Raw genomic sequence first — 23,064 nt, forward strand, 5'->3', positions numbered from 1 at the left:
CTGCACCCTTCCCATGCATCTCTGCATCCTTCCCATGCATCTCTGCACCCTTCCCATGCATCTCTGCACCCTTCCCATGCATCTCTTTGGATATTTTGGGAGTTGTCTATGTGTTGCTTCCCGAGGAAGAGCTTACCGAGGGCGGAATTATCACTGAGTTGATGCATTCACTGCAGCCTCTGACATACGGTAGACACTCAGGGATTTGAATGATTGAAATGCCTACCAGACCCCGTTTTGCTACACCAGTTCTTTATTCTAGACAGGAGAGTTGCTCCCGTATAAAATGGGAACCTGACTGCTCCGAGGTGTGGTTGAGGGGAAGATTTTTATTTACTCCCCCTGCTTCTTCCTCTTGCTCTGGCCTAGAGATTTTATTTATTTTATGTATGTGAGTACACTGTAGCTGTCTTCAGACACCCCAGAAGAGGGCATCAGATCTTATTACAGATGGTTGTGAGTCTCCACGTGGTTGCTGGAATTTGAACTCAGGACCTCTGGAAGAGCAGTCAGTGCTCTTAACCTCTGAGCCCAGTTTTTATTGTAGATAGGAGGGAGAACACAGGCGTCTGGAAGAGTCCAGAGCAGGGAGAGAAAGTAGTAGACTGAACATGGCCAGCAGAGTGGACCAGGCCATGTGAGGATCGAGGGAGGAGGACCAAGAGAGGAAGACAAGGGAGAGAGCCATGAGCCCATTGAGCTGCAAGGGCGGGGCTATAGGGGATAAGGCGCTAGGGCAGGGGAAGCCCGTAATCTGGAGGAGTTTGGGGCAGGGCTGGGAGAGAAGGGTTGAGGAGAGCCACAGGGACTGAGTGAGCCTGGAGGCCAGCAGGCACTGTGGTATGCTAATGGACACTACAGACAGCCATCTGTCCCTTCTGACAGATAAGGAGAGGGAAATGAGTGCCACCATTGGAAGCAGGGCTTCCCTCAGACCTGACAGCTCTCTGATTCACCCCTGCTTTGACTGACTCGTAAGATAGACTTTACTCTCCAGGCGTATGGCTGACTTCCCTCAAGGCTGTTTTTGAGGATGTGTAAGTGTGCAGTACAATGAGAGTGAAAATGAGAATTACCCTGGCAACTTACCGTGTGTGTTTCCAGAGTAAGAGAGCAGAGAGAGTGGCTACTGCTCACACATTACCATCCTGAAGAAGCCACGTCTCTTGCTTATGTTACTGCAAGAACCTTCTGTCTTTGGTCTGGCTTCTCGTGATTTTCTGTTCTAGCACCTAGAGGAATGTCTGGCATGAAGCCAATCCTTAGTTACTGTTTATAGAATGAAAGAATTCTCACACCAATTCTCTCACCTGAGGCTGAATACACAAGTGACTTTCCGTGGCTACACTGCTATTGGACACAACTCAACTGCGTAATTGTGGCCGTCCAGTACTTGCCTGAGTGGCTGTCATCTTCTGCTGCTATCTGGTCTGCTGCTGGTTTCTGTGCTGAAGGCTCCAGCTGCACTCTTTCCTGGCAGTATCCGCATCTGCTCTCCTATATGGATTGTTCCCCTCTTGGGTTTTCCCTGTGATGGCTTCCTGTTACCAGGGCCTGCTCACATGTCTGCTTAGAGAAGATCTTGTGATCACCATAGCTAAAGACTTCTTCCTCTGCCTTCCTCCTCATTTCTTTCCTCAGTTTCGTCTTTTTTCCTTCTCCAAGTGCTGCCTGAACTCCTTTTTTTTATTTGTGTTACCCAAAGGCCAGGCTTGCCAGTCATCTTTGTACTTGTGTGTTTCTGCCTTTGATCTGTCCCCATCCTAAGGAACCCAAGAGATTATGAGACCCTCGCTTTTATACCTGGGTGGGCGGGTGGTCCTGCATCCACTGACATAGAACATGGAGTTGCTGAAGAACTTGAAGGCTTGTTCTGTGTGTGTGTTTTAGATATAATTTTAGCTTGTGTGTGTGCATGCTATGTTACATGTGTGGAGGTGTGTGCGTGTACATGTGTGGAGGTATGTGCATGTACATGTGTGGAGGCGTATGCATGTACATGTGTGTAGGCGTGTGCGTGTACATGTGTGGAGGTGTGTGCATGTACATATGTGGAGGCGTGTGCATGTACATGTGTGTAGGTGTGTGCATGTATATGTGTGGAGGTGTGTGCATGTACATGTGTGGAGGCGTGTGCATGTACATGTGTGGAGGCCAGCACAACTCGTAGGAGTCAGTTCCTTTTCTATTTTCTGGGTTCCAGGGGTGAAACTCAGTTGGTGGCAAGTGCCATTACCAGCTGAGCCATTTCACCCTCCCCCCTTTTTATATTTATATGTCTACTGAAGATAGTTTCTTACTGGCCTAGAGCTTGCCAAGTAGACTAGGCTGGCCGGCCAGCAATCCCAGGGATCCACCCGACTCTGGTTTTAGAGCTTATGCTACCGTGCTTCGCTGTTTATGTAGATTCTGGGTATCAGATTCAGGACCTCAAGCTTTCATGGAAGCACGTTACCAACCGAGCTGTTTTCTTGCTCCCCATCTCTTGGATTTTATTCTTTTAGGAAACAAACAAACCTCCTGAGACTTTGGTTTTGAACATGCTGATGGTATGCTTCCTGTAAGCATGCAGGAAGACTTGTCAGTGTTCTTTGCACTTGGTCTGCGGGAGGGAGCTTGGGCTCAGGGTGTGACTGAGAGATTGGGTGGGAGTGCAGCTCCACTAGTTACCTTGCATTTGGCAAGGCACTGTGCTTGTCTGAGTGGTTTGCTCCTTTGCCAAGTGAGAATAATATCTCAGATGTACAGGATTTGGAGTAAACGAGAGGTAATGCACAGAACCCAGAATGTAGAAGTACTTTATCATTGCTAGACAGATCGCTCTGGCTACTGATAACAGCCTCGAAGGCCTGTGATATAAAGTACTGTGGAGGAGCTTATTTTCTCTATTCCCTAGCCAAAATTGTAGCTACTGTGCCTATACCATTTTCAATAAAATATGCCCAGAGCACCTTACACACACACACACACACACACACACACACACACACGCACACACACACGCACACACACGCGCACACACACGCGCACACGCGCACACACGCACACGCATACACATACACACACACACACGCACACGCACACGCACACGCACGCACACGCACACAGAGATTTAACCTCAATTCCTTTGCTAAATTTAGGTATTGCAAACAGCTTGAGGTATAAAAAAACCTGGATATGTTTAACCATGATTAGAAATCAGATTGCCGGCAGTTCCCGGGAGCTGCTGTGAGGTCCTGTTGGATTTGCGTCAGAAGTCAGAAGGAGCGTCATGGCATTTTCTTTCCCTTCTTTGTTTTGGTTGTTAACCAGAGACTTAAGTATACCTTTTCTGGTTCTCTGGGCTTCCTCATCCTCCATTTGTCATGTGTCAGCTTGCCTGCCTCATGGCTGACCTCTGTGTCTCGCTCAGAGGACGTGAGTCTTAAACTCCTACCTATGGTAAGTGAACTTCTCTCAGAAACAGTCAGGGGAAAGAAAGCACCGCCATGCTTTTAAACTGAAGATGGTTGTCACGCTCATGGGGCCTTTGCCTTGTTCCTACGAAGGGTGGGGTCATGTGATGGACTTCATGATGTGAAGTCAAGGGTGGACTTCATTTCAGTTGCATTGTAGGGAGAAGATCACATTAATCATTTATTTTACAGATGGCCTCCTTTAGAATAAAAGCCAGGGTTAATTAAGTTTCACAAAGGATCCATTTAAATTTCATATTAAATTTCTTTAGTTCTGTGACATGTTTGATGTATAAGAAACTTCAAACATTTAGACAGTATTTTAGTTAAAAGCATACTTTTCATTAAAATATTGAATATTGAATTAGAATGGTTAGAAAACAGTACTGCTTAGAGAAGTTGGCAGTACAGAAATTTTAACTAAACCCTGATGGTATAGCCAAGAAGCTTGGGGTCATATCACTCTTTCTTCTCAGCAGTGCTAAGGGTGGTTCTGAGGTGGTCTTGTTAACTCCTCAGTTCGGTGGGTAATAGTATGGCAGGTTCCATCCTCGGTGCGACCATGGTGGAAACCTGTCCCTGGCATTTCTGTCTACATAACGTGAGATCGTGGGTATCTCGTCTTTGTCTGGCTTCTCAGAGCTTTCACCTGGGAGTGCAGGGGTCGGGGGACAGATGATGTCAGAGTCCCGCGGGCCGGCATGATGACCCCCTCTGTCAGGACAGCTGAGGAAGTCTTTCAGAACTTGCTTGAAGATGTAGACAATTTCCCAGGGAAGTACATCATTTTCTGCCAAAAGTTCTCGAAATCTAAGGGGGATCCAGGGGTGAATATTTAGAAATTTCTCTTGTACCCTGTTTCCCAAATGCAGCTTACATATGTAACTGTGTCCTAGATACTTACCTTTTTAGTAACAGAAAAGCATTATAATTAAGCTTTTAGTGAAGAAACTTTGTGATTAAAGTAAATTTCTACCAGTAAGCTGTCCAGAGGTATATAGGATTTTATCAGATAGGCATCCAGTACATGTGATTAAGGAGTTTATGTAATGAGGCAGATTTTAGTCTAAAGCACACACACATACCACAAGACCATGAAGAACCTAGTACTTTACCTGCTGAGAACAGTTCCAGTTTGACAAGGTTGTACTTGTGAGCAAAGAACTTCCAGTTGTCTCTGTTCGGTAGCTGGGATGCTTGTGTGAGGAGTCTGGTAGCTCCTCAGCCAGTTGTAGTCCACGCCTGTCCTCTTCACCTTCTGTTCATTTTCAATCTCGTGTATTAATCTCTCGCGCTCCTTCAGATGCCATTTTAACTCCCGAAGCAGAGTCTTTGTCGCGACCTCGGAGCCAGTGTAGCGTGTTTGTTTGTGGGAATAATTTTTTGGCCATTTCACCCAGCTGAAAAGTGGCATTTTCAGGCTGTGGAGATATTAAATGTTTACTTGCATAAAATTTTTATGGTTCTTATCAGTAAATATTTTTTCTTTACTATTGCCAGAAAAGTACATGAATTTTTTCTACTGGTAAAACATGCAGGTCAAAATAAGATTAGAATGTGGATTAAAGTCTGTCAATTTCTAACTAGGTCAGTGCTAAACCCAAGCTTTGAAAATACCTAGATAAAAACTAAGCAGAAATGAAATAAAATCAAAGATTATAACATAAACTGAACAATTTCTGAAAATAACACTTGCTAATAGAAGTTTTTAGGGGGCTTTGAAAGATCACTGTCTTGAAAAGTGCTGTCCACAAGCACACGTGTGACTAACTCTTAGTACAGAAAGCGTGCGCTTACCTGCCGAGCCAGAGGTCTGCTGAGGGAGTGTTGCCAGAGTCTGCCTGAGTTGAGGATGAAGCTGTGTTCTCTCAGGCAGGTCTCATTCCTGGGGGTGTCCTCCAGGGAAGCAGTGTCTCCTCATTTACCCACTGGAACTGTGTTTGAAACAAACAACTTTCTGTGTTAGGAATGAGGCTCTGTTGTTTTCATTTGGAGAGAAATATGTATATAAAACCTTTCATCTTGATGAATTATATAATTGTCTACCTTTTGAATGTAGTTTGTTTTCTTTGAAAAGAATGCTGGCAGCTACAGATGCTGCTCCCAGATGCATGCTGCAGCGTCTCTAGGAGTGGAGTGAAAAGCAGGCGTCTGAGGCACCGCAGATGCTCCTTGCCGAGGAAGAGTGCCGCGTGGTGTGAGGCTGTGCTGTGCAGAGCTGTGGGTCACAGGTCCCGCCGTATTTTTATGCCTGTAGAGCTCTAAAAATAACCACACTCCTGCTTTTATTCTTCAGTTTAACTTGGAGGCAATTTGGAAGCCAGGTCACTGTCCTTTCTAATGAAAGCAGGGAAAATAGATCAGACTTGACTGTGTGCAAAACACACACTCTGTGAAAGCTTATTGTGACGGAGTAAAATGGGCAGAGCATGCTGGCACCAGTCATGTGTGGCATAGTAAGCACATGTTACATTCTACATTAGTTTATTGCTTATAAAATAGCAAACCTGTGCATTGAAATGCTGAAATGCTAGAGGACACCAAAACCAGGCTGAAATGCTAGAGGACACTAAAGTACCTAGGTGATAACTAGTGTGTATTCGATCATCTCTGTTCATGGTGCGAAGACAGCGATGGGTTATCAGTGAAAGTAGAGACGTGAAGAACAAAGATATAAATAGAACTAAACAGGCTGGGTGTGGCTCAGTGCGCAGAGTGCCCCGCACTATGAAGCCCTCAGTTCCATCCCGAGCATCACATACAATCAGGTGGCAGTGTTACATTCCAGTCATCTCCACTTGGGGTATGGAGGAAGGAGTACCAGAAGTTCAAGGGCACCCACGACTGTGTATAGAGTTGAGGTGCAGATGAAACAGTTCCATCCCCTGCTTAGGTGAGCACATCTATGCCTTGGACTTTGGTGTAGACTTTTCTGTTTAGATGTTTGTCTTATGAAGCAGGCTAGAGTATACAAGCTTCTTTGCCTCTTAGTTTTCTGTCAAGTGATGACATTATGTAGCGTTTGCTTTTATAACCTTTATTTCTTCTGTTGCTTTTCTCCCCAACAAGCCAAGAATAATACATTGTTCCCATCAGCCCTGTGTGCCATGTGTGATCAAGAGTGACATGTGTGGTCATGCTGTAGTCCCTGTAATGTCTGGGAAAGGCCAGCCGTCAGGCTTCATTATCCTCAGTGAGAGGCTTTCATGTCACATTGCCTGCAGTAGCCGAGAAAGGAAGGCGTGACGTTGATTGTGACAAGGCGTCCTTCCAAATTAAAACTAAAGTTGTACCAAGTCTTGCCACTTTTCTCTTTGAACAACTTTATTACTCTTCAGACTCCACTCCCCTGAAGTGGTAACTAAACTCTCCATGTACTGGAGAAGGAGAAGAGAAGAGACGTTTCTACTCAGGGACTGTGCAGTCTTGACTTATGCCCCTGTTGATCCGCTGCAGTGTGGCGCATACCAGTGCCCCACTTCTGGGCTCAGGCCTGCCCCTCAGTTTTGTTCTATTTTGAGACAGGGTCTCAGTACGTAGTCCTGGCTGTCCCGGAACTCACGATGTAGACCAGGCTGCAAACTTTCAAACTTGGACATCTCTACCTGCCCCACCTCCTGAGGACTGGGTTGAAAGCACATACCACCATGCTGAACCTCCCACCCCCACCCCAGAATCAGATACACTGACTACTCAAATGCTTATTCTTTCTCTTTTGTTTTTTGCTGCTGTTCAGTCATGTTTTGTTTTTGTTGTTTGTTTTGCTCAACTCATTTCTTTGTCTTCAACACATTTTCCTGGATCCTACTCTTGTTAAAACTTGTTCTAGTTCCTTTCTCTCCGATCCTTAAGTGCTCTGATTCAGCTCAACTGAGTGTCGTATGTTTGCTGGAGCTCAGTTGCTCAGCAGATGTTTCCTGAGATCTCTTGTGATCTGGAGGCTTAGGACCTGAGGTGACTCAGTTCACTAGACTGGCCCACTTCCTGCTTTCCTGGCTGCCCTCCTAAGGAAAGATGAATGTGTGGGAATAAGCTAACTACAAGCTGTCTGTGTCGTGTAGTGTTCGTGCCCTTCTTCCTTCAAGTCAGATGAGGGGATCCACCAAGGACTTCCTGGTTGGGATCATTCCTTTGAACAGGGATTTATTTGTTGGTTCTTGAGTCAAGGTGTCACTGTGTAGCCCTCGCTGGCCTTAGATTCACTGTACTCCTGCCTCAGCCTCTTAGGTGGATCACTGGCGTAAGCCACAACACCTGCTGCCCTTTGAGAAGACTTCAGTGGCCGGCCTTAAAGAACTTCCTGAGCCGTCTTCCTTCTCTCCTCGGCTTACTGGGCATCTCTCCAGCTTCTGCCAGTGTTGCTCGTGTCTGACCTTCCCAGGGCTTTAGTCACCACCTCAGTCCACATGAGGTCTCTCTCCTTGGAACTCACTGCCCATGTTATCTAGTGCTTGGTGTGTGCTACTTACATTAAATTCCATTTCTCCTTTCTCATGAAATTGTTAAGATTGAAGCAGAGACCAAATAACCTTCTCTCTAAATATCTCTCCTACTACCATGTAGTTAGAGAACGTATGTAGGCAAGATAAGGCACTTCCTTTTTAAAATTAATTTTTGCTGTTCATTAGGGTAAATCCAGATGAGCATGAGAGTTTATCAACTATAAAGTAAATTTAGTAAATGGGTCACTTCTGATGCATCGGAACCTTATTAGCTATTGTGTATGGAAGACTTGAAACAACTGGGTTATTTTCTTTGTGATGTTGTCTTGTTTATTTGTTTTTTTTCTTTAATGTGGATAGACTGTTGAACACTTTTACAGGTTTTAACTATGAATATTGTGAAAAGTTATCGTTTTATCCTGGGATTCTTCTTTTAGTTTTTATTTTTGAATTTAAAAATACTTTTGTTATGGTTAAACTATACATGTGTGTATGGGGGGGAGTTATGTGCACATGAGTGTCCATGGCCAAGGAGGACAGGCTTCGGGTGTGCCTGAGCTAGAGGAGCAGGCAGCTGTGAGCTGCGCGGTGTGGATGCTGGCAGCTGAAGTGGGTTCATGTTCTGCACGAGTGGTGTGTCCTCTTAACTATGGAACCATCTCTTTCACTGGGTTGTTTTGTTTTCTTTTTTCTTTTGAGGTAGTGTCTTGTCCTGCAGGCTGGTCTGGAACTTACTGTAGAGGCCAAGCTGGCTTGAACATGAGCTTCTCCTGCCTTAGCTTCCTGAGTGCTGAGACCACAGAATTCCCAGGCAAGCTTTGCTCTCTATTCCTGGTCAGTGCACACTCTGTTTCTGGTGTGGCGTTTCACAAGCCCCCAGCTGAGCTTGCTGTGCCATGTCTGCCATCTGAGACGTCTGCCATCTGAGATGTCTGCCATCTGAGACAGTGCCTTCCAAGTGGCAGGTGCTCCATACATGTGTGCTTATTGAATGAGTTCTTCTATGCATGCTGGCACGCCTGGCTTTATGTGTGCAGATTTGCAGGGTTCTAGGGAAGATGGTGAGGCTGGAGGAGAAGCATGCCTTAAGGTCTTAGTCTCTCTGCAGGTTGTCCTGTGTCAGTGTGGATGGTCAGATCAATCCCCTCCTCTTCCTCTGCCAGGACTTGCTCTTTTTGTCAGCTTAGTTTAGTTAAAAAAAAATCAATTCGTATTGCTTTTTAAATTTTACTTTTATTTGTATGCACATGGGTGTATTGCTTGTATGTATGATATAAGTCTGCACCAATTTTGTGCCTTGTGCTTGTGGAGATCAGAAGAGGGCATACAATCCCCAAAACTGGAGTTACAAGTGGTTGTGAGCCATCATGTGTGTGGTGCTGGGAACTGAAGCCTGCTCCTCTGGAAGAGCGGCCAGGTCTCCTCACTGCCACGCATGCCCTCTTTTCAGCACCATGGCTCTCAGTGTTTCAGTTCATTTCTATTTGCTAACTGAATTTGAGCATTTACAATTGTTAGTGACATCTGTGTTTCCCGCGACTTCCATAAAATAACCTCTCAGAAACTCTGTGCAGAAGTGTGGTGACCTTTTAACTGTTCTTTGCAGGTCACTCAGCCAGAGGAGCTCAGAAATGGAGTATATTAACAAATACAGACAACTTGAAGAACAAGAACTTGATATTTATGGCCGGGATCAGCCACCCAGTGGAGCAGGTAAGCAGGTGTCCTTAAATACCTTACACATGATGCACGGAGAGTTCGTGCATTCAAACCTCATCTTTCCAAACATTTAAGAAGTACAGTATTTGGTCAAAGTAAAACAACAACAACAACAACAAAACCTGTATAGGGGCTTCTTAATTAAACATTTTTTGGGGAATGAGTGTATGGTAGATTATGAAGTATTAGTTTTTTAAATCTTAAATATAGAGCCAAAATATCCTGTTCTTTGAAGATTAAATCACTATTTATTCCCTTACCTTACTATTAATTAAGAACACTTAAAATGGTTCTTTAGCTGGGTGTGGTGGTGCCCACTTAATCTCAGCATCTGCAAGGCTGGATGAGTGTTCAGCCTTTGAATCTTTGACTTTGAGCCAGTCTGGTCTGCAAATCAAGTTCCAGGTTACCCAGAAAGTCCTCCATCTCTAAAAACAAACCAGCGTAACCTAGGAAGGGGCTGAGAAGATGGCAGAGTTGGTGAAGTGTCTGCTGCACACACACAAGGACCTGAATTTGGACCTCACTCATCCACACAGAAGCTTGATGTGGTGGCGTGCACTTGTGGTCCCAAGGATGAGAGGGGCAGGGGCTGGCAGATCCCAGCAGTACACTGCCTAGAAAACAGACGGGCTCTAGTCTCTTTGAGAGACTCTGTCTCTCATGCTGGGCGGTGGTGGCACACGCCTTTAATCCCAGCACTTGGGAGGCAGAGGCAGGTGGATTACTGAGTTCGAGGCCAGCTTGGTCTACAGAGTGAGTTCCAGGACAGCCAGGGCTACACAGAGAAACCCTGTCTCGAAAAACAAAACAAAACAAAACAAAACAAAACAAAACAAAACAAAACAAAAAAAAACAAAACAAAAAGAGAGAGAGAGAGAGAGAGAGACAGACAGACAGACAGACAGACTCTATCTCACAAACCAAGATGGGGAGTGATTGAGGGAGACACATGGTGTAGATCTCCACATGCATGTGAACATGTGACCATGTGCACTCATGATCACACATAAGAGCACATGAATGCATATACCACACACACACACACACACACAGTAACAAGAACACATGAATTACATAGACCACACACACTCATACACAAAGAGTAACAAGAACATACAATGTACATATACCACATCACACACACACACACACACACACACAGTAACAAGAACACATGAATGTACATATAACACACACACATGTAAAGACTAGATTTTTAAGTAAACATTAAAACAGAATTTTAAAGAGTAGAAATACATGAAATAAAAAAAGCTTTTTCTTAAAAATGTTTTTTTGAGACAGGGTTTCACTCTGTAGTCCTTGCTGGCCTGAAATTCCCTGTGGAGGTCAGACTGGTCTAAGAGTCACAGATCCATCAAACACTGCTTCCTGAGTTGGGTGGACTTGATGCCTGCTAAACAGATTGTTCTCCATAGGCAGGGTGCACTGGTGAGCTCCCGGGCTAAGTTGCTACAGTTGTTTTATTTGTGCTGGGCCCTTTCCTGGGAAGGAGGCTCCTCTGAGGGACTGGACTGTGCCCACCTAGCCATGAAGCTCTGTCCCCACTCCTGCCCCATTTACTTGCACTCCCAATGAAAGACGTAACAGTTATGGAAACATTTCCTTATTTGTTTTAGCCTTTTTAATGATTAGAAAGTGCAGTTTATACCCAGTAGGACTATATTAACTCTAACCTTGAGATTTATGTGAGCGTCTTGATAATACAGATTGCTGTGTACTCCTGGAACATTCAGACGTTACTTATGCACATTCCTTCATTTAGTTCTGTATTTTAAATTTTTTTAGGTCGGTGTGATGTATTTTATTTTTTGTCATTTCTTATTCACCTCAAGGCAGAAGCAGCCTGTAGTGCTTTGTTTCTTCCTGTGTTCTTGCTTCAGTGGCGTCTTCTGTCTGTCTCGTTTCCCCTTCAGGGGCTTTACGAGACTCTGCATGGCGGTTCCCTTTGGGTGGATTCTGACCTAGCTGCCTTTCTTTTGCTGTGGCCATAACCCTTAGAGAAAGCAACATAGGGCAGGGAAGAGTGTGCTTGGCTTTTACCTCCAGGTGTCAGCTCTTAGCTGAGAGGGTAAAGGTATATTAGCTTTTCTAGCAAGAAAACCGTGTGTGTGTGTGTGTGTGTGTGTGTGTGTGTGTGCTCATGAGTGCACGTGGTCACACGTTCACATGCTTGTGGAGATCTATACCACGTGTCCCCCTCAGTCATTCTCCATGTGGTACCTGCTTTATGCTCTTGGATTCGAAAGGAGAAACTATGTTGAGCATGCGGCTATAACCTCTGGCGATGGCTCGGGGAGTTAATGGCATAACTAGAACTTGAACAGCTCATGTCGATTCTTGTGGCCACACTGTGGTCCTACGCTGCCTTCATTTACAGGTGTCCTTCAGGCTCCCACAACGTGATACATTTTTGAATAGCTAACCAAGTCATGCAAAAACAGAAGTTCAGGGTTTTGTTCTCTCTCAGGCAATTAAGTGGCTCACAAGTGCAGGGAAATAGTCACAATTATCTTTGAAACAAATCAGAGCTGCTCTGAGCAGCTCACACTTAAGGTGACGAGGGAAGGGACTTAACAAGCAGACACTCCTGATGAATGAACCCCAAAAGATAGATGTCAGGAAAACCCAAACCCAAATGACATCTCTCCACTGCATAGAACTCTTAGAGTTTCTAGGAAGCCTGGTTAGTATGCTACTGGTTTTACAGTTATATTTGAGGCAGTGCTCGTCAGCTAAGTTCTTTCTGTGTAACACAATGTTTTCTAAACAAGCTTATTGGTAATCTCATCTATATACTTAGGTGTAATAATACTTACCTATAGTACTAGTGTTAAAATGTATTATTTAGGCTGGGCGGTGGTGGCACACGCCTTTAATCCCAGCACTTGGGAGGCAGAGGCAGGCAGATTTCTGAGTTTGAGGCCAGCCTGGTCTACAGAGTGAGTTCCAGGACAGCCAGGGCTACACAGACAAACTCTGTCTTGAAAAACCAAAAAAAAAAAAAAAAGTATTATTTATTTTTATTGTTAAAGGAGAAACCAAGGTAGGAAGCCAGGCCTTAGTCCTGTGAGGAGCAGGGAGCACACTGCAGTCAGCTGCCGGCCTGTCCCTGCTGCTCGGCCGGCTTCCTTCACACTGATGCAGCTGTGGGCCACCACCTCAGTGGACCATCAGGACAACCCTCCACAGACATGCCTGTAGCCAGCCTCATCTAGACGGTTTCTTGGTGGAGGCTTCCTCCTCAGGTGGCAGGGTTGTGGCAGGGTGACATTAGAGCTCCCTGTCACAGATGTGATTATTCTTGTGCTCCTTGGAGCAGTTAGGATTCCCTGGAAACCTCACGAGGTCAGGCAGAGAGGAGAGGCTCGGGTCTCCTGGCCTCACGAAGCCCTTACAACACTCTGTATCTCGGTGCTACTGTTCTTACTGTTCTTGCTTCTCATGGCTCCCCAGAAGAAGTGACCTGACACTTGGCTCCTGAACAAGGTGCAAAAAAGCAAAAACTAGGTGGAGCAGAGAATCTGTTAGAGGGACCGTGACTGTTTGTTCCTGGGATTCCATGTGTGCCTTCTCATTGTGCTGGTGGTTGCATGGCCCTCCTGAGGGACAAGACATGCAACTGAGGCTGGGCTGAAGAGTCAGGCCGGGATGAGTGCTGCCCTTGTGTGGTTGTCTTCTTTTGAGTCGTCTGGGCGGCATGCCCTAGGTGGCCCTGCTATGGCGGGTAAGGCGTGCAATGGAGGCTGAGGTATCAGAGGAACTTGCCTACTAAAGGGAGGCATTACAGTGGGAACTGGATATGCTGGGAGTATATTTCGAGATGACCTCTGATTTGGCAGGTAAATTGGATCAAAGAGGAAAAAAGCAACCCCAGGTATTGATCTAACGGAGTGGCCAAGCTCTCAGTTTCTGGGTAGAAGGCAGAGGGACGGGGGTGGGTGTCTCCATGTAGTCAGTGTTTAGAAAGGGCTTTGCTGCTCTTATTTCAAGAATGAAGGGGAGGGAGCAGTGAGCCCCTGTGTGGATGCTTCTGTGTGCAAATGCCTACATGATAGCATAGCTATTTCTAGCTTAGTGTCTGTTTGCAAGGAAATCATGAGATCACCCTGATACTTCTTTTTCCAGGCCAGATACTATATTATATCCAGTTGTGACATAACAGAATAATAGAATACTACTTTCATAAAATGTTACTTAGTTTGGTGTGGCATTAATGTTATTTCACTTGTAAGTATTCAAGAACTTGTTTCTATGTAGGAATTCAAGGATACATATTAAGTTCCATACACTACATTAGAATAATCCTTCATATTTAAAAGTAAATGATTTCACAAAGATATAACTGAATAGTTAGGTGCTATCTTCATAACAGGGTGTGCCTAGCTTCAGCTTGTGGCCTTTTCATGGAATTTGCTTTTACCTGACCGTGTTCAGATGTCTTTGATGGTGTCTTCAGGTAGTCAACAGAAGCCACAGTGATCTTTTGTTATAAATGTGGAGGTATTTAAAAAGATGTTTTAATGATGTGTAATGTGTCTGTGACTGTGTGTGTGTTTGTTGTTTGAGTGTGTACCCTTGAGGGATAGTGTCCATGGAGACCAGAGGTGTTGGCTCCTCCCAGAGCTGGAGTTCTGGGTGGCTGTGAGCCAGCTGGTGTGGATACTGGGAACAGAGTGTGTGTGTGTGTGTGTGTGTGGTCCTCTGTGAGAGCGCTGCACACGGGTGTGGATACTGGGAACTGAGTGTGTGTGTGGGGGGGTCCTCTGTGAGAGCGCTGCACACGCTTAGCTGCTGTGCCATCTTTCTGGCTCCAGGCGTGGGGATATTTTTAATGGCTGTTTCATCCCCTATAAGCTTTTCTTCTGAGCCTGTAGGAGAAGAGCCTTTGTGGAGTGCTGAGGAGAGAACAGGTCACCTCTTTTAGCTGAGCTCAGTTTTGAATACAGACATCACCCCACCCTTGAAGAAAGCGAAACATTATTATTTTGAAGGTTTAGTTTTCTGTTTAAGGCTTAAATCCAGTAATTTAGCTTGGTTTTTTTTTTTGTATGCATAGCATCTAGATTTTGTTTGTCTTTGTTTTTAGAGACTGTCTCACCATGTAACTGGCTAGGCCAGCCTGAACACAGCAGCCCACCTCTGTCTGCCTCCTGAGTACTGGGATTAAAGGCATGAGAGTGCCTAGATCGTATCTGACATACTTGGACAGGCTCTAGGTTCTAGGGTAAACATTACGTTCTGCTTGGCAGCCAGCTGACATTGACTTTAGCTGTGGACGTCAGTTACATCCGTGACCTCTGGACTTGTGTCAGAGTTTAGCTTGTTTGATGATCTGAGACAGACATGAGGAGAGCAGCGGTGCCCGTGGCTCCCGTTCTCCCAGTGTATAGGACATATTTGAAAGTTTTGATAACAAAGAAAATGGAAAACGAGAACAGCATATTTTGAAGTTGCAGTATTTTTACTTCTTACTTTTAGACTTGTTTGTCACATGTAATCTGTTGGTTTGCCTTAAATTATTGTTGACGCTTTTCTTTTTCTTGTTTATACAGTCCATCAGTCACACAGCTGGGAACACTTCTGCTCCTGCTTTCCTGTCCACCCCGGGGCAGTGTCAGTGAGGGCAAGGCTTGCTCTGGGTTGGGTCTGCTTTAGCCAGTGACCTAAAACTGTCAGGTGACATCTTGTGCTTCGTGGAGAAAGACTGTGGTTTAGACGCTGTGCCAAGGGCTTTTGATTTGTTTTTTCTTGTAAATGTTCTCTTTAAGTAGCAACCTTCAAAATGGATGTGGTCAAGTCCTGTAAGTCCATCCATGTCGTCAGAGGAGCAAGGTTCCTTTAGGAACCCCGTGAACCAGGCTCAAGGTTTCTCAGCAGAAATGCAGACTTGCTTCCTTTCCCACTGTCCTGAGTCCTCATCCCTCTGCATCGTGGATGCTCGTCCCTGAGCCTCTTCCTCACTTCTCCCCGGCTGCTTGCCTGCTCCTCTGCCCTCGCTGTGTATGTCTTTACAACTGTGGTGGCTTCTTCCTTTCCTGACCACAGGAAAGCAAGGACTCAATCTTAAAAGCTTGGAGACATAGGTGTCCCTGAGAGCATAGTGGTATTTTTCAGCTCAGGTTCTACCAGAACTGGAGGCCACTGTCTAGTCTGTGAGGATGACAGGGTTCAGTTGTTTTCATTTTTCAAATAAAATGGATTAACATTAAAAACAAAAAGCTTTAGGGCAAAGCAATGTGTGGAAGTGTGTGGTAGCTCATGTCTGTAATTTCAGTATTCCAGAGATAGAGGCAGGAGAATTGGGTTCAAGGTCATCTTTAGCTACATAGAGAGTTCAAGGCCAGTTTGGGCTACATGAGATCCAGTCTCAAAAATACAAAGCAAACATGTAATACCCACCCCAAACCAACCAACTAACCAAAACAACAACAACAAACATCTGTATTTCCCCTCAAATCAACAAGCCAACTAAAATAACAACAGCAAATATCTATATCCACCCCCAAACCAACCAACCAAAATAACAACAAACCAACCAACCAACCCAACCTGGCCCATTCCAGAGAAGTTGGGAGCCACCATGAATGAAAGTAAGACACAATACGGAGAGACTTCATTTCTGTGAGCTGTCAGTGTGGAGAGAAGGTGGTCAGAGCCTTCGCAGAGCAGGCCGGGGTGGGGGGGGCTCTCAGGAAGAGGACTCTTTCCCAGGAAGGAATAGATTTTCATTGACAGATTGTGACAGATCTGGATGTGCTGGCTATGAACCGAAGAACGAGTATGAGTACCCCACACGCACGTCCAGATGCAGGAGAAACTGGGGTCAGGAGGAAGGTGTGGGAGGACCAGGGTTTGATCTCTAATGTCACTCCCCCAAATTTAAATGTGTGCATATGTGTGTATATAAAAAAATGTGTGTGCAAGGCCTAGGGTTTGATTCCCAGGACCACAAAATAAAAAAAGTAGTACTTTAGTTATACATTGTTAGACTAATTGTGAAAGAAAGATTGAGCACATGTTTTTAAGGTTAGAATAGGAAGTTGATGTAGGTGCGGGAAAGGGTGAGAAAGAGGGAAAGGGGACCGTGGAGGCAGAGGGGTTCAGTGTCAGTGAAGACACGGGAGAGGAGCATGGTCGTCTGCAAAGGTTGTATCCAGGAACTCCAGTGTTTTGTTCTTTGCCAAGTGGTGACCAGAGGCAGTTTAGAATTGAAGGTTGGCCAGAGCAGGCGCACAGGTTTACAAGGGAATGTCAAATAGGATCAGACCGACACCGAATCAAATAGGTTTAGCATAGCAAACAAACCCGTTTCACTGCACCCAGAGTTTGTGAGTTGTGTTTGATTTATCTGTCTCCATTATTGATTAATTTTGTAGTAAGGAATGTACACTTCGCCAGTTGTGTACACCACCAGAATCCCACACTCATGAGCCACTGTTGAATCAGGTCCTGCACACTGGTGTGTCAGCTCTGTTGACTTAGGAGGCAGTGGAAGCCAACAGTGCTGGTGCCTGGGATGGATGGTCACCACCAAGGGGCAGGACTATCAGTCTGTAGAGAATGCGTTTAGCACAGGTGTAGGGGTGTGTATGTCTGTGTGCATGCGTGTGTACACATGCACACGTATGTGTATTTGTGACAAGACATGTACACAGATTAGATAGATCATTGGCTTGTTTACTTTCATTTCAGCTACAAAATAACTTTGTTTTGTCTGAATACAGGTCTAAGGTCACCATTGGCTAAGTTAAGTAATGTGACATGTATCCCAGAGACAACTTACAAATATCCTGATTTGCCTATAAATCGGTGTAAAGAAGAGGTAAAATTTCTCCTAATGTAATTTTGCTGTTTGAATAAAGCATAACACTATCTGGTAACATGAGGGGGATTAACATGCACAGGCAGAAGGAAAGCCAGCAGCACTTGTCACAGAAAAGACCTCCACAGAGCCCAGCTCAGGCTGTGTATGCCTGCTCAGATGTACCTGTGCCCACCTGTAATTTGTCACATTGAAAACTGACAGTAGTATGCCCTCCCTTCCTGGTGGAGCACACAGCCAGGTGTTGCTATGGAGAAGGACGGTGCTCCCATCTGCACTGGGGCTGTGTGGCTGCTGCTCTCTTGTCTGCTTGTTGGCTGGCTTACAACATGCACACATCCTTTCGTGACCAGTGCCAAGCCACCTGTAGGAGTAGGTTGGTTAGATTTTTGACCAGTTATATGTTGTTAATTATGGTTAAAAGTAAATTTAAACCGTTACTTATTTTAGTTAAAAAAGAGTTGTAGATAAAATAGGAAATGTTCCATATTCCATTTTTATTTTCTGAAGATTGAATTATGCTTTTATGGAGTAGATATTCTTTATTTGTCTTAGATTCTGAAACCCACATTCATTTGTACTTGCTGACCATTGTTGATTGTTGGAAAGGTGACTGGGATCTTACAACACTGCATGTACATTGTAAAAGGACAGTGTCACTAATTGCTCACAATTTATCTGAGCAACTTGAAATGAAAGTTTAAAGTCATGTGACTATATTGGCAGGTTTTTTATCTTTTAGTAGAATTACATTCAGTCTCTTTATAAACTAATAGACATTTAGACTTAGAACTATAGAAATCAAGTTTGAAAGTTTCATTTTTTTTTTTAAAGAAAAAACTGAGACACAGAGCCCTGGTGACTTTGGCCTGGATTCCATAGTTGTCAACAGTTATGCACGGGGGTGGTGGTGTCCACTTGTGATTCCAGTACTTGGGAGGCAGAATGGTCTTGGGGCTACATAGTGTGGTCTTGTTCCATAAACCAACCAGCCAGCCGACACCCCAGTTATCGCTAGTAGAACTGATCTTTTGTGTGATGTTAAGGTGGTGGACTCCTGAAGTTAGGGTGAGCTAGTCTGAAAGTCTTCTCAAGACAGACAGTGCTTTACCTTGTTGTCTAATCTGTGCCGATGGTGAAAGGTAATTTTTTTTTTTAATTTTAGGTTATTTCCTTGATAGAAAGCAATTCTGTGGTGATCATACACGGTGCCACAGGAAGCGGCAAGAGTACGCAGCTCCCTCAGTATGTCCTGGACCACTACACACAGCGCTCTGCCTTCTGCAACATCGTCGTCACCCAGCCACGGAAAATAGGGGCCAGCAGCATCGCCCGGTGGATCAGTGCAGAGCGCTCCTGGGCACTGGGCGGCCTAGTCGGCTATCAGGTGAGACGCAGTGGGGAAGTGAACTTTCCTCTTCGTATTAAGTTTTTACTCTGAGTTGACGGCAGTATACCTATTTTCTACTGGACATTAAAGACCAGAGCTATGCTATAATTAAAAAGTATTGAAAGTAAAATTCTTGAAAATAATTTAAAATTTCTTCTGCAGTTGAATAGGAGAGAAGGGAGAATTCTTGGACTGGTGGTTTTTATTATTTGATCTTTTTAATTAGACCCCTGTAGCATATAAGGTCTTATCACATAAAAATACTGTAGAGAGCATAATTGCATAAGCTAATCCTTGCCCAGAACAGAACGAAAGAAAATCAATTTGAGAACCTGACTTTTCATTTGGACCCTACATATCTTCTGAAATACAGTAACTTTTATTCCTACCTTAGGTGAAACACACATTTATTTGGGTAAATGGGAGCCAGTGAAGCCTATCCTTTTCTTTCCCTCTCTTTTCCTTCCTCACCTTTAGGTAGGGCTAGAGAAAATAGCCACAGAGGACACACGGTTAATTTACATGACCACTGGGGTCCTGCTGCAGAAGATCGTGAGTGCCAAGAGTCTGATGGAGTTTACGCACATCTTCATAGACGAGGTGGGTGCTCTGCCGTCGGGGCAGCGTGGGCTGCCGGCCTGTGTCCGTGCAACAAGGGTCTTTCTGATCTTCTTTTTATACTTGTTAGTTGAATTATCTGTTTTATTCTTTGTTCTTTGTCTCTCGAAATATAGATGGGATGTTGAGGACCAGGAAAAGATTGCTTTGTAGAGCAGAGATCCACAGGTGGGCTGGAGCCCAAATCAGATCTGGCACTGTTTTCCTGTGAGGCATCCTTCACTTGTGTTTTTGTGGTTTGAGTTGCTCTGGCCTGCATCTCAGCAGGGTGCAGTAGTTGCAAGGGATGCTCTCTTGCCTGCTGGAGAGTGCTGTTCACAGCCCATACATGGAGGCAGACTTTCTGCCTAATCAATGAAGGATGACAGTAGCATTAAAAACAGGGGCTGGGGGTGTAGTTGAATTGTAAAGTGCTTGCCTACCATGTGAGAGGCTCTAAGTTTAGACCCCAGCACTGCAGGAAAAACTTGAATAAAGGTAAGACGTATTAATTTACTCTGAAAAAGGCCCTCTGGATTTCTGCTCTGTGTCTGAGGCATGAGACAGCGGTACCAATCCTACTGTTCCAGTATGCCGTCATGTTTCCTAACCTAACAGGGCTTCTTTTGGAAACAGGCCCTGTCCCTGCTGCTTTGGTGGGACAGGGTGGTGAGGATGGAGCAGTTACGGCTCCCAGGGTGGCTGTCTGGATCTGCATTAGGGCTGGGAAGCAGCTGCTACCCACATGTGCACCTCGGTGATCCTGTTGAAGTTCTGCCTGCTTGCCCTCAACTCTGACCTTCTGGTATGGTTTACCATATCTGACTGGCCAACCTCTTACCTACCCTGTGAGCTTCAGTTCTTTGTAGGCACATATTGTTTGCAGCCTACTATAAGGGTTCGACCTCTCTCCTTCTAGTCCACCACTCAGCAGAGGTAGTGGAAGGGAAAAGTTATTAGGATACGGGGGAAGTGGACCTGTTCTGCAGTAGCTCTTTGGGGGCGAGCTGGATCTTCTTGGGCAGCAGTTCAGTCCCATAGCAAACATCAAATGTGACTCAGCAGTTGCAGGCCAGTCCTCTAGGCAGGCAGACACCAGGCACGAACCGGCAGCTACAATCCACTCCTTTCAGCAAGCAGACACAGAACCAGCAGTTGTAGTTGAATCCTGAAGAAGCTGCCAGGCTTACCAACCAGCCCGAGGTGAGGCTGGAGACGTGGCAAGCTGCCACAGGAACCTTGAGAGCAGTTCTTGGGCGAGTTTCTCTTAATGTCAGCATTATCACAAGTTGAGCTCAACAGTGCACTGTAAGGCGAACCAGTCCATGCCGGTTGTAGGCTAGGAATAACGAAGTGGAGCAAACTAAACCGAGTCTCAGTGCTCCTCTCCCTGCCTGTGGGGTCACAGTGACGCTCCTTCATCAAGTGTCCTTTCATGTGTTTGCTATAGCAAAACATCCTTTCACCTGTGTCTGCTTCAGGACAACATCCTTTCCTGTGTCTGCTTTAGCATGACATCCTCTCACCTGTGTGCCCCAGCAAACCGCCATTTGACGTAACTGACTTCCCAAGGAACTTCAAGTCCCCACTTCAGTTCTTTTTGTTGTGGAACATGACCTGCAGCTCTGTCGCCTGTGTTAGACTGGTTCATCTTCAGCTCCGCACGTGCCTGAATGACAAACCACTGGAGAGAGAGCAGCAGTAACTTGGTAGCAGTGTTGCTGTTAAGACGGCAGGCTTCAGGGAACTGAGCATTGCTCTGCCCTAATGCCAGTGGGTCCAAAGAAAAATATTGAGGGTGACAGTGACCCACCCACCTGATCCCTTTGGCTTGTGGGTGGGTGCTGTTTGCATACTCTCTAGCTGGACAGGCGTGAGTCCCCTGAGGACCTGCACTGAGCTGAGAGACCTAGTTTAGTTGAAAGTCTAGGGTCATGAAGACCCTCTTTACACTCACTCTCTTCTGGTAACATGTGCCTCTTTTGTAAAATTCTACTTTCATGTGTACGGTATACCTGTGGATATGCATGTTTCAATGTATGTTGGCACATGTATGTGTAGATGCAAGTGCACATGCATGCTCATACCTATGGAAGCTCAGGTTGATATCTAGAGGTGTCTGTGGTCTTCTACCTTATTTGTTGAGATGGGTCTTGAATCAAGCCAGAGCTTGCCTAGACGACTAGCAGCTCCTCTGAGGAGTCTTCTGTCTCCACCCTCTGAGGCTCTGATGCTGGACTTACAGACTCCCTGTGTTGACCTGGTATTTACACGGACAGGTTCTGGAGCTCTGCACTCTGGTCCTCGTGCCTGTGCAGTCTTCCCTGCTGGGCGGTCCTGATGCTGTGCCTCTTTTTCCGTAGGTGCATGAACGAACCGAGGAGATGGACTTCCTGCTCTTGGTAGTCCGCAAACTCTTGAGGACAAATTCACGTTTTGTGAAGGTGAATTTTTCGATTTCGTTCTGTTTCTCCCCTGTTAACAGTTGGATATTATGCTGGTTGGATTTTGTCAGTGTGATACAAACCTAGACACAGCAAAGTGACTCCTAACTGAGAAATGCCTTTGTAAGACTGGCCTTGCCCAGTGTTGGTGGCACACTTTTTTTTTTTTTTTAATTTTTGTATCCAATTAGTTTTATTTTTTAATTTTTCTTTTTCTTTTTTAAAGATTTATTTATTTTTTATTTATATGAGTAGACTGCAGCTGTCTTTAGACACACACTAGACGAGGGCATCAGATCCCACTACAGATGGTTGCGAGTCACCATGTGGTTGCTGGGAATTGAACTCAGGACCTCTGGAAGAGCAGTCAGTGCTCTTAACTGCCAAGCCATCTCTCCAGCCCTGGTGGCACACTCTTAATCTCAGCACTTGGGAGGCAGAATCAGGCAGATCTCTGTGAGTTCTAGAACAGCCTGGTCTACAGCAAGAGTTCCAGGACAGTCACGGATATACGGAAACACCCCCCCCCAAGAAAAAGATTGGCCTGTAGGCAAGGCTGTAGGGAATGTTTTGATTGATTTATGTGGAAGTACCCTACCCACTGTGGGAGGTGCCATTTCTGAGCAAGTGTTTTCGAATGATACAAGAAGCAGGCTGAGTAACCGTGAGGAACAAATCAGAAATCAGCATTTTCCATGGTGTCTGCTTCAGTGTCTGCACCAGGTTTCTTTCTTGAGTTCCTATCCTGACTTACCTCAGTGATAGATTCTGAACTAAGAGTTGTAAGAAGAAATAAACCCTTTCTTCCCAAGTTGCTGTTGGTTGTGGTATTTATCACAACAACAGAAACCCTGACTGAGAAAGATACAGTCTCCTGGACTCTATTGTCAAATGTCAGACTCCAGATCCTGCCAGGGAGGAGCCCCAGGACAGTCCTTATACTGTCTTAATTTAGATAATACACAAGAAAAAAAAATCAAGATAATCTATTTAAAATTCATTGGAGGCCTGCCCTTACTGAAGAGAGATGGAGGAGTGAATGAGGAGGGGAGAGAGGGGAATTGTGGGAGAGGGACTGTGAGGAGAGGAGAGATGGGAAACTGGTCAGGATGTAACAAAATAATAAATAAAATAAAATAAAATAAAATAAAATAAAATAAAATAAAATAAA

At 45.1% G+C, this 23,064-nt stretch overlaps 2 protein-coding genes across 2 annotated transcripts in view; one reads left to right on the plus strand and one right to left on the minus strand.

Moving 5' to 3' along the window:
- Positions 1-23,064, plus strand: part of Tdrd9 (tudor domain containing 9) — a 100,862-nt gene that overhangs the window by 7,768 nt on the left and 70,030 nt on the right. The window contains exons 2-6 of the mRNA XM_028764561.1: positions 9,504-9,610; positions 17,365-17,462; positions 18,628-18,849; positions 19,330-19,452; positions 21,813-21,893. Coding sequence (XP_028620394.1) covers positions 9,504-9,610; positions 17,365-17,462; positions 18,628-18,849; positions 19,330-19,452; positions 21,813-21,893 — 631 coding nt within the window. The remainder of the gene's footprint in view (positions 1-9,503; positions 9,611-17,364; positions 17,463-18,627; positions 18,850-19,329; positions 19,453-21,812; positions 21,894-23,064) is intronic.
- Rd3l (retinal degeneration 3 like) lies at positions 3,708-5,637 on the minus strand. The gene is made up of 3 exons (XM_028764562.1): positions 5,253-5,637; positions 4,571-4,876; positions 3,708-4,265 (listed from the first exon to the last, which is right to left on the minus strand). Exons 2-3 carry the CDS (start codon positions 4,867-4,869, stop codon positions 3,971-3,973), a joined length of 594 nt encoding a protein of 197 aa, XP_028620395.1. The 5' UTR covers positions 4,870-4,876; positions 5,253-5,637; the 3' UTR covers positions 3,708-3,970.

Source organism: Grammomys surdaster, unplaced genomic scaffold (genome assembly GCF_004785775.1).
Source record: "Grammomys surdaster isolate TR1022 unplaced genomic scaffold, NIH_TR_1.0 144, whole genome shotgun sequence".
NCBI lineage: Eukaryota > Metazoa > Chordata > Mammalia > Rodentia > Muridae > Grammomys > Grammomys surdaster.